Source organism: Bos indicus, chromosome 5, assembly GCF_029378745.1.
Source record: "Bos indicus isolate NIAB-ARS_2022 breed Sahiwal x Tharparkar chromosome 5, NIAB-ARS_B.indTharparkar_mat_pri_1.0, whole genome shotgun sequence".
Classification (NCBI taxonomy): Eukaryota; Metazoa; Chordata; class Mammalia; order Artiodactyla; family Bovidae; genus Bos; species Bos indicus.
Window position 1 is genome coordinate 49,726,638 of NC_091764.1, and position 13,681 is coordinate 49,740,318.

Sequence of the window (13,681 nt, forward strand, 5' to 3'; positions counted from 1 at the left end):
TCTTAATAATAAGAATATTCTCCTTCATAAGTTTATCATATCTAGGAAAATGAAAAATTCATTCAATAATATCATATAATATAGTCTATATTTAAATTTCCCCAAATATCACTAAAACATCTTTTATAACTTTTGATTTTTGATTCATAATCTAATGAATATTCACATATTATATTTAGTTACTTGATTTTTTGGTCACCTGACATGAAGAGCTGATTCACTGGAAAAGCCCCCTGATGCTGGGAAAGATTGAGTGCAGGAGGAGAAGGGGATGACAGAGGGTGAGATGGCTGGATGGCATCACCGACTCAATGGACATGAGTTTGAGCAAACTCTGGGAGATACTGGAAGGACAGGGAAGCCTGGCTTGCTGCATGCAGTCCATTGGGTTGCAGAGTCAGACATGACTTAGCAACAATAATTTTTTTTTTTTTTTTTTTTTATAAGGCACCATTGAAGGAGCCTATGATGGTACGCGCCGCCGAGACGATGACCACCGGGTCCGAGTCTGCACTCATCCTGCCGCACAATCGCCTCTCGAGCAGCTCCTATGGGCCCCAGAACAGCTGGCTTAGTCGCAACAATAATTTTTTAAGACACTTTTTAGTACTTTAAGTGTTTTTTTTTTTTTTCTAAGTAAAATTGGCCTTTTATCTTAGAGTCTGGCATTATAACTGCAATTCATGGTATTTCAGGTTATGAAGACCTTTCTACATGTGGACATTCCCTGAGGATAATGAGTCCTTTGGAGGAGACCAGGAGATAAGGTGATGGAAACACCTTGTTTTCTGGGCAGGAAAGTTCTAAAACTGGTCAACTCTTTTTAGCTTGAGTTGTTCACACAACTCGCTCCCTGATTTCCCTCTCCCATCTGTACTGTCTTTCACTTTTTATAACTTCCAGCAAGATCTAGTGTGAAAAATAAGAATTAAACGTGTTACCGACTGGTACTGAGGTACTGAGGACAGGGACCTGGTGGTTTTTTTCTCCTCTTTTTAAATTTCACAAAGATGAAAAGATAAAAACATCTACACTATCCCCTTTGCTTGTAATCCTTTCTCTCTCCTCAGTTTTCCCATCTGTGAAAAATGGGGAAAATAACAGCGCTCAGTTAAATATACAGCTCAGAACAATGCCTGGCACACAGAGAGCTTTCTATAAGTGGTTGCTATTGTTGTTTTTGTTTTTACTAGATATAGTAATAGAATGAAACTATTTCTCAACTAAGACCAATCTTACTGGGGGGGTGGGGGGGAGGGCACCCAAACTGGTTTAACTGGTTTCTAGAGTCCGATGGACATGGCAACCCACTCCTGTACTCTTGCCTGAAAAATCCCATGGATGGAGTGGCCTGGTAGGCTATAGTCTATGAGATCGCGAAGTTAGACATGACTGAGCGACTTCACTTTCACTTTTCACTTTCATGCATTGGAGCAGGAAATGGCAACCCACTCCAGTGTTCTTGCCTGGAGAATCCCAGGGACGGGGGAGCCTGGTGGGCTGCCGTCTATGGGGTCGCACAGAGTCGGACACGACTGAAGTGACTTAGCACTAGCAGAGTCCAAAAAGGCAATAGATGGGACAACAAATACCAGCCCATTTAAACAAAAGGGGTGGGACTGGAAGGGTGGGGAAAGTACACCAAGGACAGGAAGAAGTGGCTGGGGCAGAGGAGGGGGCTGTCAGCAGGTGGGAGCAGGCGCAGTTCCTTACACTTCTGTACTCCTAGAAGCACTGGGGCTCTGAAGACCCTTCTTTGCAGCTCAGTGTTGGTTTTTCAGCCCTAGATTCCACTGCTCTGCCTCCAAGTTAGCATAAAGTTTATAGGGAAAATAATTTCGGAGAATTCCCTGGTGGTCCAGTGGTTGGCACTCTGCCCCCCTTACTGATGGGAGCCTGGTTCCATCCCTGATTGGGGAACTAACTCCCATAAGTTGGTGGTGTTGTTTAGTCACTCAGTCATGTCTGAGTCTTCTGCAATCACATGGACCCAACCCGCCAGGCTCCTCTGTCAATGGGATTTTCCAGGCAAGAATACTGGAGTGGGTTGCCATTTCCTTCTCCAGGGGATCTTTACAACCCAGGGATTGAACCCACGTCTCCTGCTTGGCATGAAGAACCACTGAGCTACCTGGGGAGTGTGGCACAGCCTCCAAAAGAAAAAAGGATAAAAGGAAATAGTTCCAGGGAAAATTTGATTCTTAAACAGATAAAGCCAAATCTAAACATACGCTGTTCTCTGCTTCTTCCAGAACAAATTCACACGGTTCATATTCTTCATGGAACACATACACAACACAAGATATAATCCAGGTCATCTCCCCAACTCTTTCAGATAACTGACCTTCTCCAAGCGTCCTCTGCAACAAGTCATGCTTGGCTTGAAGTTTTGTGATGAGATTACTACCCTCCAAATATTCTCTGAGTTTCTGCAAAAGGAAAGATACATTTTTAACTTTAAAAGAAACTATTTGATGTCAAGGAACTTCCTACAGGATATCTAAAAATCCAGCCATTCTTACCTCCTAGATCCTAGAATCTTGCTATGCAAAGTATGGTTCTGATGCAGACCACGGCATCAGCCTATTAGAGGTGTGAACTCTCAGAGACCCCCACGCCAGGACTATTGGCATCAGAACCTGCATTTTAACAAGCTCTCGTGGTGACATGTATGTTCATGAGATCCTTTAAAAGTTCTGTTTTAGAGCAGCCCTTTTTAACTTTGTCTGCATATCAGCACTATCTCCCATATCCCAGAATTGCTGAATTGGGAACTTTGGTCTTAATAAAGAATGCTAGATGATTCTGATGCAATTCCAAAAGCAGAGCTGGGGGACCCCAGATTGGAGACCCCAAGAGGTTGGGGAAGCAGCAGGCGTACCATGAAGTAGAACTGCTCGGTCTCCTGCTGGTTGGCTCTTCTCTTGGCGATGCTGGGCTTACTCAGATAGGTTTCAGAGACCGTGGACTTCACAGACTCTGTGGAGCGACTGTGCTGGAAGCACTCAGAGACATCGTAGTCCTCGATAGTGACCATATCCTGTATTGTCTGCAGGGTGGCCTCAGTCGTTTTCTTAACCTGGGAACAGGAGTACATCTCTCCAGTGAGTACCTTATTTCATGAATCCCACACTCAGTGAGAAACCACTCTGTCAGTCAGAAATGGGGGCACAGGCCCTCCCGTCCAAAGTTCAGAGTCCACTGGGGGAACAGCAAGGAGATCAAACCAGTCAATCCTAAAGGAAATCAACACTGATTACTCATTGAAAGGGCTGATGCTGAAACTCCAATACTTTGGCCAGCTGATACAAAGAGCTGACTTATTGAAGAAGACCCTGATGCTGGGCGAGACTGAGGGCAAGGGGAGAAGGGGGCGACAGGATGAGATGGTTGGATGGCATCACCAACTCAATGGACATGAGTTTGAGCAAGCTTGGGGAGAAGGTAAAGGACAGGGAAGCCTGGTGTGCTGCAGTTCATGGGGTCTCAAAGAGTTGGACACAACTTAGCGAATGAACAGTATCAACAGGGGAGAGAGACAGGTAAACAATACCTCATGTCACAAATATGAGAGGCTTTCTTCCAAATTATCCTAAGGAGGACGTCATTCATATATGAGTTCTTGTAAATCTCATGTATCACCGGGTACTCTCTCAATTACATTTTGTTTTAAAGAACTTCAGTTTAACTGAAGTGAAATTACACACAGAAAGATGCATGAACAATAAGTATGATTTATGAATTATCACTGACTGAACACATTCATGTGATTACCACTCAGATAAAGAAATCTAGTACATTATGAGTGCCCTCTGCTTCTCCCAATCACCACACATGCTTTTCTCCTCCCCAAAGGTAGTTACTAAGTACTATAGTATGTAGGATTTTTGTCTTGCTTCTTTTGCTCAACTTTATATAGTAAGATTTATTCATTTCTTATGAGTATCCTATTTCACTGCTGAATATTCATTGTAAGAATACATTGTAATTCATCCTTTTTACTGTTGACAGATGATTTATTTCTGATTTGGGGCCACTATGAATAATATTGCTATGAACACATTTTTGTTGGGCCACACATACGTGAGTAGACTTGCTGCTTATTGGGTATTCCAGACTGTTTTGCAAAGTTATTATTCTCATTTGTATTCCCACCAACACAGGAGGACAATTCCTATTACTCCACATCCTCAACAATTGGTACTGCTAAGTCGCTTCAGTCGTGTCCGACTCTGTGCGACCCCATAGACGGCAGCCCACCAGGCTCCCCTGTCCCTGGGATTCTCTAGGCAAGAACACTGGAGTGGGCTGCCATTTCCTTCTCCAATGCATGAACGTGAAAAGTGAAAGTGAAGTCGCTCAGTCGTGTCCGACTCTTCACGACCCCATGGACTGCAGCCTCCCAGGCTCCTCCGTCCATGGGATTTTCCAGGCAAGAGTACTGGAGTGGGCTGCCATTGCCTTCTCCAAACAATTGGTACTGTCAGCTTTAAAAAATTAAACCATTGTGTTGATGGAACTTCCCTGGCAGTTCAGTGGTGAAGATTCTGCACTCCCACTGCTGGGTGCATGGGTTTGTCCCTGGTTGGGGAACTAGGATCCCACATGCCTTGTGGCATGGCCAAAAGAAAAAACAAAAACCAAATAAATCATTACACTGGTTGTGTAACTGTATCACATTGTGGTTTTAACATGCATTTCTCTGATGGTTGAGATTGAGCACATCATCACATGTTTAAGGCAATTTAGATTCTCTCTCTTGGACACAGTTTGTTAAATCTCCTGCTCAATCTTATAGTGGGTGATGAGCCTTTGTCTTACTGATCTGTAACAAGCATATGAGTTTTTTGTTAGCTATATGTGATGCAAATATCTTTTCCTACTCTATACTGTGGCTTTCTATAGTATTTAGACAAACAGTCTCTAGTTTTAATGTAATCAATTTACCAATCCTTTCCTTTGAAATCAGGGCTTTTTGTGCCCTATTTAAGAAATATTTTCCCATCTCATAAGTAGTCATAAGTAGCATACTATTTTATGCTATCTTCTGGGAGCTTTTCAATTTATCTTCCACAATTAGGCTGTACTCCACCTTTGCTTATCAGAAATTGATAACTTTATCCTCTTCCCAGACAATGTACAGAGTTTGTTGTTGTTGTTTAGTTGCTAAGTCACGTCTGACTGTCACTTTTATGACCCCATGGACTGTAGCCTTCTAGGTCCTCTCCATAGGATTTCCTAGGCGAGAATACTGGAGTGGGTTGCCATTTCCTTCTCCAGAGGATCTTCCTGGCCCAGGGATTGAACTCGTATCTCCTGCATTGGCAGGTGGATTCCCTACCACTGAGCCACCAGGGAAGCCTGTAGAGAGTTTAGAACATCTTAAAACCATTCACTTTTCCTGAATTATATGCTTTTTTTGGTAATGTTTCATAACATGATATATATGTAAATATTTGTATACATTTATATATAAGACATTATTGTGATCTAGGCAGCATTCATTTAACTTTATCCGTATAATTATTACATTCTTTGATTTCTATCTCTTACATTTTTAAGAACACATTTTAGAAGTTCTTTTTTTAAGAAAAATATAGTTGACTTACAATATTATGTTAGTTTCAGGTGTATAACAAAGTAATTCAGTTATATATACATACACACACATAGTTTTTTAGACTCTTTTCCATTATAGGCTATTACAAGATATTAAACATAGTTCTCTGTGCTATACAGTAAATTCTTATTGCTGCATCTGTATAACAATAAAGGAGAGGGAGTGACAGAAGATGAGATGGTTGGATGGGATCACTGACTCAATGGACATGAGTTTCAGCAAGCTTCGGGAGATGGTGAAGGGCAGGGAAGCCCGGTGTACTGCTGTCCATGGGGTTGCAAAGAGACACAACTTAGTGACTGAATGATGAATATCTATTTTATACAGAGTAATGTGTATCTGTTAATCCCATACTCCTAATTTATCCTTCTTCTTTCCTTTTGGTAACCATAAATTTGTTTTCTATGAAGAAATTCTTTTTAGCATGAATCTTCTGGCAGTGACCTCAGTCTTTATTGATTTAAAAACGTCTTTTATTTCACCTTCAATTATGAAATATATCTTTTTCCCCCTGGTGGGCAGTTACTTTCCTTTAGTACATTTAAGATATCACTGTACTTTCTTGTGGTTTTCACGTTCCTGTTGAGTGAGAAGTTTATTGTCAGTTTATTGTACTTTGAAAGAACTCTGCTTTCTTTCTCCAGCTGCTTTTAAAGTTTTTTACAGTTTAACTATAATGCGTCTAGGTAAGGATTTTAAAAGCTTATTCTAAATACATTCAGACTTCTTGAATTGTGTGGTATTTTTCCAAAGCTATGATAAAACTTCAGATAAAATTACCTTTGCAAATATCAACTCTACTTTCTTCTCTTTCATTTTTTTCTGGGAGTTTAATTATGTCCTCTGTAGCTTACCATTCTCTTCATATTTTCTATCCTTTTGTTTTTCCGTGCTGCATTTCAATTACTTTCTTCTAATTTTTCTCTCATTTTGATAATTCACTCTTCAGCTGTGTCTAATCTGATGTTAAACCATGCACCAATTTATTAGTTTGGATTTTTCTGTATTTTGGTATTTCTGTACTTTGGTATTTTTTGGTATTTTGGTATTTCTATATTTCTCAACTCTAGAATTTCTGTGGTTTATTTTCAAACTATTTCACTGTTTAGAGGTTATAATAGTGCCCTGCTGAAATCTAAGCTTGGCTTTTATCTCCTTAAACACAGTATAGAGATCTTTTATAGTTTCTGATAATTTATTTCTATTGTCTATTATGTCTTCTGGCTACCACTCATTACATCTTGTCTCCTTATGTACCTAGTTATCTTTGCTGGACATTTTTGGTAGAATTATTTGAGCTCTAAGGTGAGATTATCATCCTGAGAGAATATTCGTTTATTTTTCCAAGTCATTAGGGGCACTAATAGTTCAGAATCACTAGATTTTATTTCTGTTCAAAATAATCTGATGCTCTTCCTTTTGGGAACATATGGTTCCTTACGTCATGGATTTCAGGCTTGGCTATGTACCTTGCCCTGGAGAGTGAAATGTTGAAAGAATCAGCTGAGTGACTCAGTCCATCGTTACAGAAAGTAGAAATATGTTCAATTTTTAAACAATATGTTTAGTGCAATATGTTTCTGAAATATGTTCAACTTTTAGTTGTTTATTTGAACAACAAAATATTGTTTAGAGAAGAAACACTAGCTATCAGTGCTATTTCAGAGGCTTAGAGAGGTCATGAGACAAAGTAAATTTTAAAAGGAGGCAAAAAATTTAACAGACTTAGTCATTATTCCTGAGGATATGCACAATGCAAAGGATACTGGGAAAAAAGAATACTAATGATGACTTTAAAAATAACATTAGAAGTAGTTACTTTAAGTCATGATTATATATCTACAGGCTGAAGTAGAAGACTCACCATCTTGTAGGTGATGTCAGTGAGATGGTAGAATAAGCGGTCTGCTATTCACATACCCCCACAGAAACAATACTCTGGCAGCCATCCATGGAGCTTTGGGGTCTAGGTGGGGGCTTGTAAAACCTCACTGGAGCCCACGGCTGACGAGGACTGACATGAGGAAGCTGTTGGCAGGCTTGCTAACCTTGGTCCTAGCAAGAGGACCTGGAAATAGCTCCGTTCCCTTGTAGACTCAGCTACAATCCTGTTTGGCATTGGTCCTGCCACCAGCACTATCTGCCAAGGGACCCAGGAGGGGTCAAGCCCACCTGTGCCCCAAATAACTTTGCTGATCCTGGCTTTAGCTGTGGACCGTAGAACAGCTCATGATGCAGTTGCAGTTCCTCCCAGCCTTGGTCTGAGAGCAGTCCTATTGCCCAGGGACCTGCCAAGAGGCACACCTGTGTACTGGGAGCAGGCCCGCCAACCTCAGTCCAACTGTGAATAATACAGTAGCCCTGTAACTTGGTTCCAATACCTATCAGCAATGGCCTGTGAATAATTATAGCTACCCTAGGGACTCAACAAGAAATAAGCCCATTTGTGTTTCCAGAGGTAGGCCCACCAAACTCTGTCCAACTTTGGATCTTGAAGCAGCCCTATAACTTGAATCCAGTTCCTCTCAGTAGTGATCCAAGAGCAGTCCTGCCTACCTAGGAACCAGGAGAGAGACATGCCCATCTGTGCCCCCAGAGGCTGGCCTGCATGCAGACCTTGCTGCCAACTATGGACCCTATACTGGACCAGTGACTCAGATCTAGCTATGGTCAGCTGCAGTCTGGGGCCAAGCCCTTGGGAACAGACCCAGAGACTATGGCCCATACTGTGGACCAGCAGTAGTCATGTGATTCCTTGTCAACCTCAACAAAACTATTTTTCTTTTAACTTCTTTCTAAGAAGTGTCAAGGTTAAATTTGGAACTGTCAGGAAGAATAAAGGATGTGACAGAAGCCATCAGACACAGTGGCTGGGACTATATATTATCCCATGGGATGTTCCTGACAAAGAACACTGGCTTCTGACACACACAGGCCATAAGTCACAGGGGAGAACATAATGAGACAAATATGAAACAGCTAACAAGAGGCTTGTAACGACTCCCCATCAGTAGCAGGGAGATGCAACTGGGTTTGGTAGAGGGAAAGCCAAAAACACGACAAGGAATTATGAAAAATCCTGAAGAACGTGAGGTACCAGGGGAGTGTCCAGGTGGCCTGGACTCTGAGATGCAGATCCAAATGAACGATGGGGGAGAGAATGTGGGCTTCTGTAGATGGGCACTTTGGCCTTTCTTCCCCAGGACATTACAATTATTAGAGAAAACAAGGAGTTCCCTTTTCTGAACACACTGGTTTAGTTTTCTAGTGCTGCTGTAATACAGTGCCACATACTGTGTGGCTTAAATAACTGAAACCTATTGCCTCATAGTTTTGGAGGCCAGAAGCCTGAGATCAAGGTGTGGGCAGGGCTGGCACCTTCTGAGGCTGTGAGGAAGGAGCTGTTGCAGCCCTGCCTTCTTGGTGTATACATGGTCATCATCTTTGTCTTCTCTCCATCTGTGTTTCTGTGTTCAAATTTCCCCTTAATATAAGGACATCAGTCACACTGGTTAGGTTCACCCTAATGATGGCACTTTAACCTGACTGTTGTTTTGGTCACTAAGTCGTATCCAACTCTTTTGGGACCCCATGCTCCTCTGTCCATGGGATTTCCCACAGGCAAGAATATGGGAGTGGGTTGCTATTTCCTTCTCCAGGGGATCTTCCTGCCTCGGGGATCAAACTCGCATCTCCTGCATTGGGAGTGGATTCTTTACCACTTTACCACTGAGTCACCTTAACTTGATTACCTCTATGACAACACCATATCTTCAAATAAGGTCGCCTTCTGAAGTACTGGGGGTCAGCAATTCAACATATGCATTTGGGGAGCGTATACAATTCAACCCCTAAACAGACATTATTTTATGGCACTGTGCCTGGTGTCTTGCACCTGCTGCAGGCCTATTCGTCCTTTAAGCCTTGTCGCTCCATTGGTAAAGGTAACTTCTGAGCCCTGTCCTACCTCCTCACTTAACTACTCCCTCCTTGCCAACACTGACCTTGAAAGTATTTCAATTACAGCACTGTATCATTTCAGATGTAGCAAAAGTTAGAAGAAAGAGACCACATACATCCACCCACACATATGAATTGGATTAATGCCATAGTTAATCGACCAAGGGTACAGAAACTTACTGCTGGCACAGGCCATATAAGGCAGGCACAGAGGCAGCATACTTCCTTTGCCCCTGGTACCTCAACAGGGGGCACAGATGCAGGTGACCTTATCAGTTCTGGGTAAGGTGTGGCCAGATTTGAAAAAACAGTCCAACTTTTGCTACCCTTCCCCTTGGATAGGGAAAGGGTCACATTACCATTCCAGATGAATTCACACTAGCAATCTACCCACTTGCATTTAAGATGCAAGTTTAAAATCTACATACTTGCATTTGAGACGCCTGTTTACAAATACCAGACTCTCCTGACTTCTGAGAACAAAATTTTCTGAGCAGAATTTATTCTCAGAAATGATACAACTTAATCTAAAGATGAGAACATCATCATTGCCTAGAGCTCTCTGAACAATGTCTCTGAGTCAGCCGCATCTGAGAAAGCCTGCTTTCCTACGGCTGCTAGACTCTGATTTAATGACCCATCTGGGTGGACCTTTTACCAACAGTGGTCTGATGAGCATGATCTCAAATCCATTTCTCATGAGCACCCATACCACACTGTATAGAAGGCCTCGGTCTTCTGTCTCCAGCGGGAGCACCTTGAGGTCAGGGACAGCTTATTAACCAGCACAGTGTCTGGAACACAGCAGATTCTCCAGACAGCAGTGAAAATGAACTGAATGGATGGTGGATGCTGAAGTCTTCCTCCTTCCAAATCGACAGACTCCAGAGGAATGCTTGGCAGACACCAATAACGCGGGGTCTCCTTACTGACAGTCATCCTGAGCTCTGACACTTTCTTCTGGATGTCCTAGACTGCCGATCACTTTTAGACCATTTGTAGAAACTCTTCTCATTCTGCTTGGTATTCTCCTGGATCGGGGCCCTCCCTCCAATAAAGTTAAAGCTTATTTGAAACAAAATACATACACACACACACACAGACCCCTTCTAAAAATACATGTTTACACACAAACACACACACACACCACAGACCCCTTCTAAAAATACATGTTTTCATTGAAAAAGTTGATCCTCTTTTCACTTTTGGGCAAGATGATGTTATCATTTAAAGGACAAATGGCAGTTAGCTTTTACTTGGGCTTTTATTGTCAAACTCATCAGTAGAAGGTTTTAGGCAAGTAAGAATCACTTAAATAAAGAAAAATGAAGCTAAAGCCACAGAGACCATCAGACACAGCAATCATGATTAAGTGGTTATCAAGCTTCACATCTTATACCAAGTCTTAGAAGAATCTGACAACTGCCCTTAAGAGTCTGATCAGTGATGGACATGACTTGGGATTCTGCTGCAGTCACTGGTATTAGGGGAAATGTGGGAGGGAGATGTGATTCTTCTACCACAGATAGAAATGTAAAGCAGATAGGTTAGGGGGTCCCCAGAGAAACACAACCAGGAATGAATGGCTTTCTTGACATAAGAGGAGCCACTGTAGCCTCAGCTATTTTGTGATCTAAGCCCAATGCTTGCCCTTGAACAGGTCTCAGTAATCCATGATCTCAAGGGAACACAGAAAAGTTTGTCAAACAGTAGTTCAGTGATAAGGCAGAGTTCTAGTCCTCCCTCAAGGAATACACATAATAATATATCTTTGAGTTCTGCAGGAACTCAAAGGCTCCCACCCAGGTAAAGGACGGAATGAAGATATTGACCCTCCTGATCTCAATCAACTAAAGCTTGGATTCTGCTGACCTTTGCCCCCAAGTCTATGCTGAAATTCTCCTCTGCTTAAACCCCTTCACAATATGCATGTGCCTTTAGGCTTAAAATTCTCCAATTCTTGCTGTTGAGTAGACACTGTTTTGGGAAAGATTCTCAATGTTCTTACTTGCTGCAAGAAATAATAAATCTTCCTGTGCTTTGGTTTGGAAGTCTTTTGACATCCACCAAGAGGCAAATGCCAATTTTGGGGTAACAGAAAGTATAACTGGTAATAGAAGGTATAACCAAATTATCTCTTACTTTCCCCCTCAATTACCCATGCCATGAAAATTATCTCATGTGTTTGCTTAAAATACTATTCATTTTTCTTGAAAATATCCTATATAAAGACTGTATTTTGCGAATAGTCTGTGAAATAAACCTTCGTGAACTGTTGATGAAAGACTTTAAGCAGTGCAGCAAAATTTATATGTTCGTTAAACACTGATGCAATTTAACTGAAGAATTCATTATAGACTATTCTCTTTTCTATTCCCTTCAGGGGGCTAAATCTACTATAACTTAAGAGAGACTAGATGTTTTCATATGTGTGACAGTTTTACTCATGGCATAGAAGTGCCACGCTTGTGAAAGCTATATTTACTGAACCAATATTGGTACAAATGGTCTGAAAAGGGGCCCAACAAGTTAAAAAAAAGGAAGACCTAATTGCTTTACTTATGCAATTCATTTCCCATTTCTTTGGCTTTGATAAATGTGAGACAGGAGGGAAGAGGGAATTGCACAACCATTCAAAGAATGACACAGCCATTGAAGATCCAACAAAAACCGAAACAATTGGGCCCAAGATGGCAGAAGATTCAACTCCCAGTACACCTTGAGCCTCATTATACACTCATTGTAATACATCCGGTTTGTTTCATTTCAGTCCCTCAGTTGCTTCCGACTCTTTGCGACCCCATGGACTGCAGCACACCAGGCTTCCCTGCTTATCAACAACTCCCAGAGCTTACTCAAACTCATGTCCATCAAGTCTTTGATGCCATCCAACCATCTCATCCTCTGTCATCTCCTCCTCCTCCAGCCTTCAATCTTTCCTAGCATCAAGGTCTTTTCTAATGAGTCAGTGCATCAGATGGCCAAAGAATTGGAGTTTCAGCTTCAGCATCAGTCCATTCAATGAATAGTCAGGACTGATTTCCTTTAGGATTGACTGGTCGGATCTCCTTGCACTCCAAGGGATTCTCAAGAGTCCTCTCCAACACGACAGTACAAAAGCATCAATTCTTCGGTGCTCAGCTTTCTTTATAGTCCAGCTCTCACATCCGAAGAAACAAGAGAGTTCCAGAAAAACATCTACTTCTGCTTTATTGACTACACCAAAGCCTTTGATTGTGTGGATCACAACAAACTGTAGAAAATTCTTCAAGAGATGGGCATACCAGACCACCTGACCTGTCTCTTGAGAAATCTGTATGCAGATCAGGAAGCAACAGTTAGAACTGGACATGGAACAACAGACTGGTTCCAAATAGGAAAAGGAGTATGTCAAGGCTGTATATTTTCATTCTGCTTATTTAACTTATGCAGAGTACATCATGTGAAATGCTGGGCTAGATGAAGCACAAGCTAGAATCAAGATTTATGGGAGAAATATCTATAACCTCAGATATGCAGATGACACCACCCTTATGGCAGAAAGCAGAGAAGAACTAAATAGCCTGTTGATGAAAGTGAAAGAAGAGAGTGAAAAAGTTGGCTTAAGACTCAACATTCAGAAAAGGAAAATCATGGCATCCGGACCCATCACTTCATGGCAAATCGATGGGGAAACAATGGAAACAGTGAGAGACCTTATTTTGGGAGGCTCCAAAATCACTGTAAACGGTGATTGCAGCCATGAAATTAAAAGACGCTTGCTCCTTTGAAGAAAAGCTATGATCAACTTAGACAGCATGTTAAAAAGCAGAGACGTTACTTTGCTAACAAAGGTTCGTCTAGTCAAAGCTATGGTGTTTCCGGTAGTCTTGTATGGATGTGAAAGCTAGACTATAAAGAAAGCTGAGCACCGAATTAATGCTTTTGAACTGTCATGTTGGAGAGGACTCTTGAGAATCTCTTGGGAGTGCAAGGAGATCTGACCAGTCAATCCTAAAGGATATCAGTCCTGACTATTCATTGGAAGGACTGATGCTGAAGCTGAAACTCCAATACTTTGGCCACCTGATGCGAAGAACTGACTCATTGGAAAAGACCCTC

The 13,681-nt window shown here is 41.7% G+C and overlaps 1 protein-coding gene across 3 annotated transcripts in view; it reads right to left on the reverse strand.

Moving 5' to 3' along the window:
• Positions 1 to 13,681, reverse strand: part of SRGAP1 (SLIT-ROBO Rho GTPase activating protein 1) — a 312,480-nt gene that overhangs the window by 53,806 nt on the left and 244,993 nt on the right. For all 3 annotated transcript variants that reach the window (XM_019960891.2, XM_019960890.2, XM_070789362.1), the window contains exons 9-10: positions 2,882 to 3,079; positions 2,345 to 2,429 (exon numbers count right to left, since the gene is read on the reverse strand). In XM_019960891.2, coding sequence (XP_019816450.2) covers positions 2,345 to 2,429; positions 2,882 to 3,079 — 283 coding nt within the window. The remainder of the gene's footprint in view (positions 1 to 2,344; positions 2,430 to 2,881; positions 3,080 to 13,681) is intronic.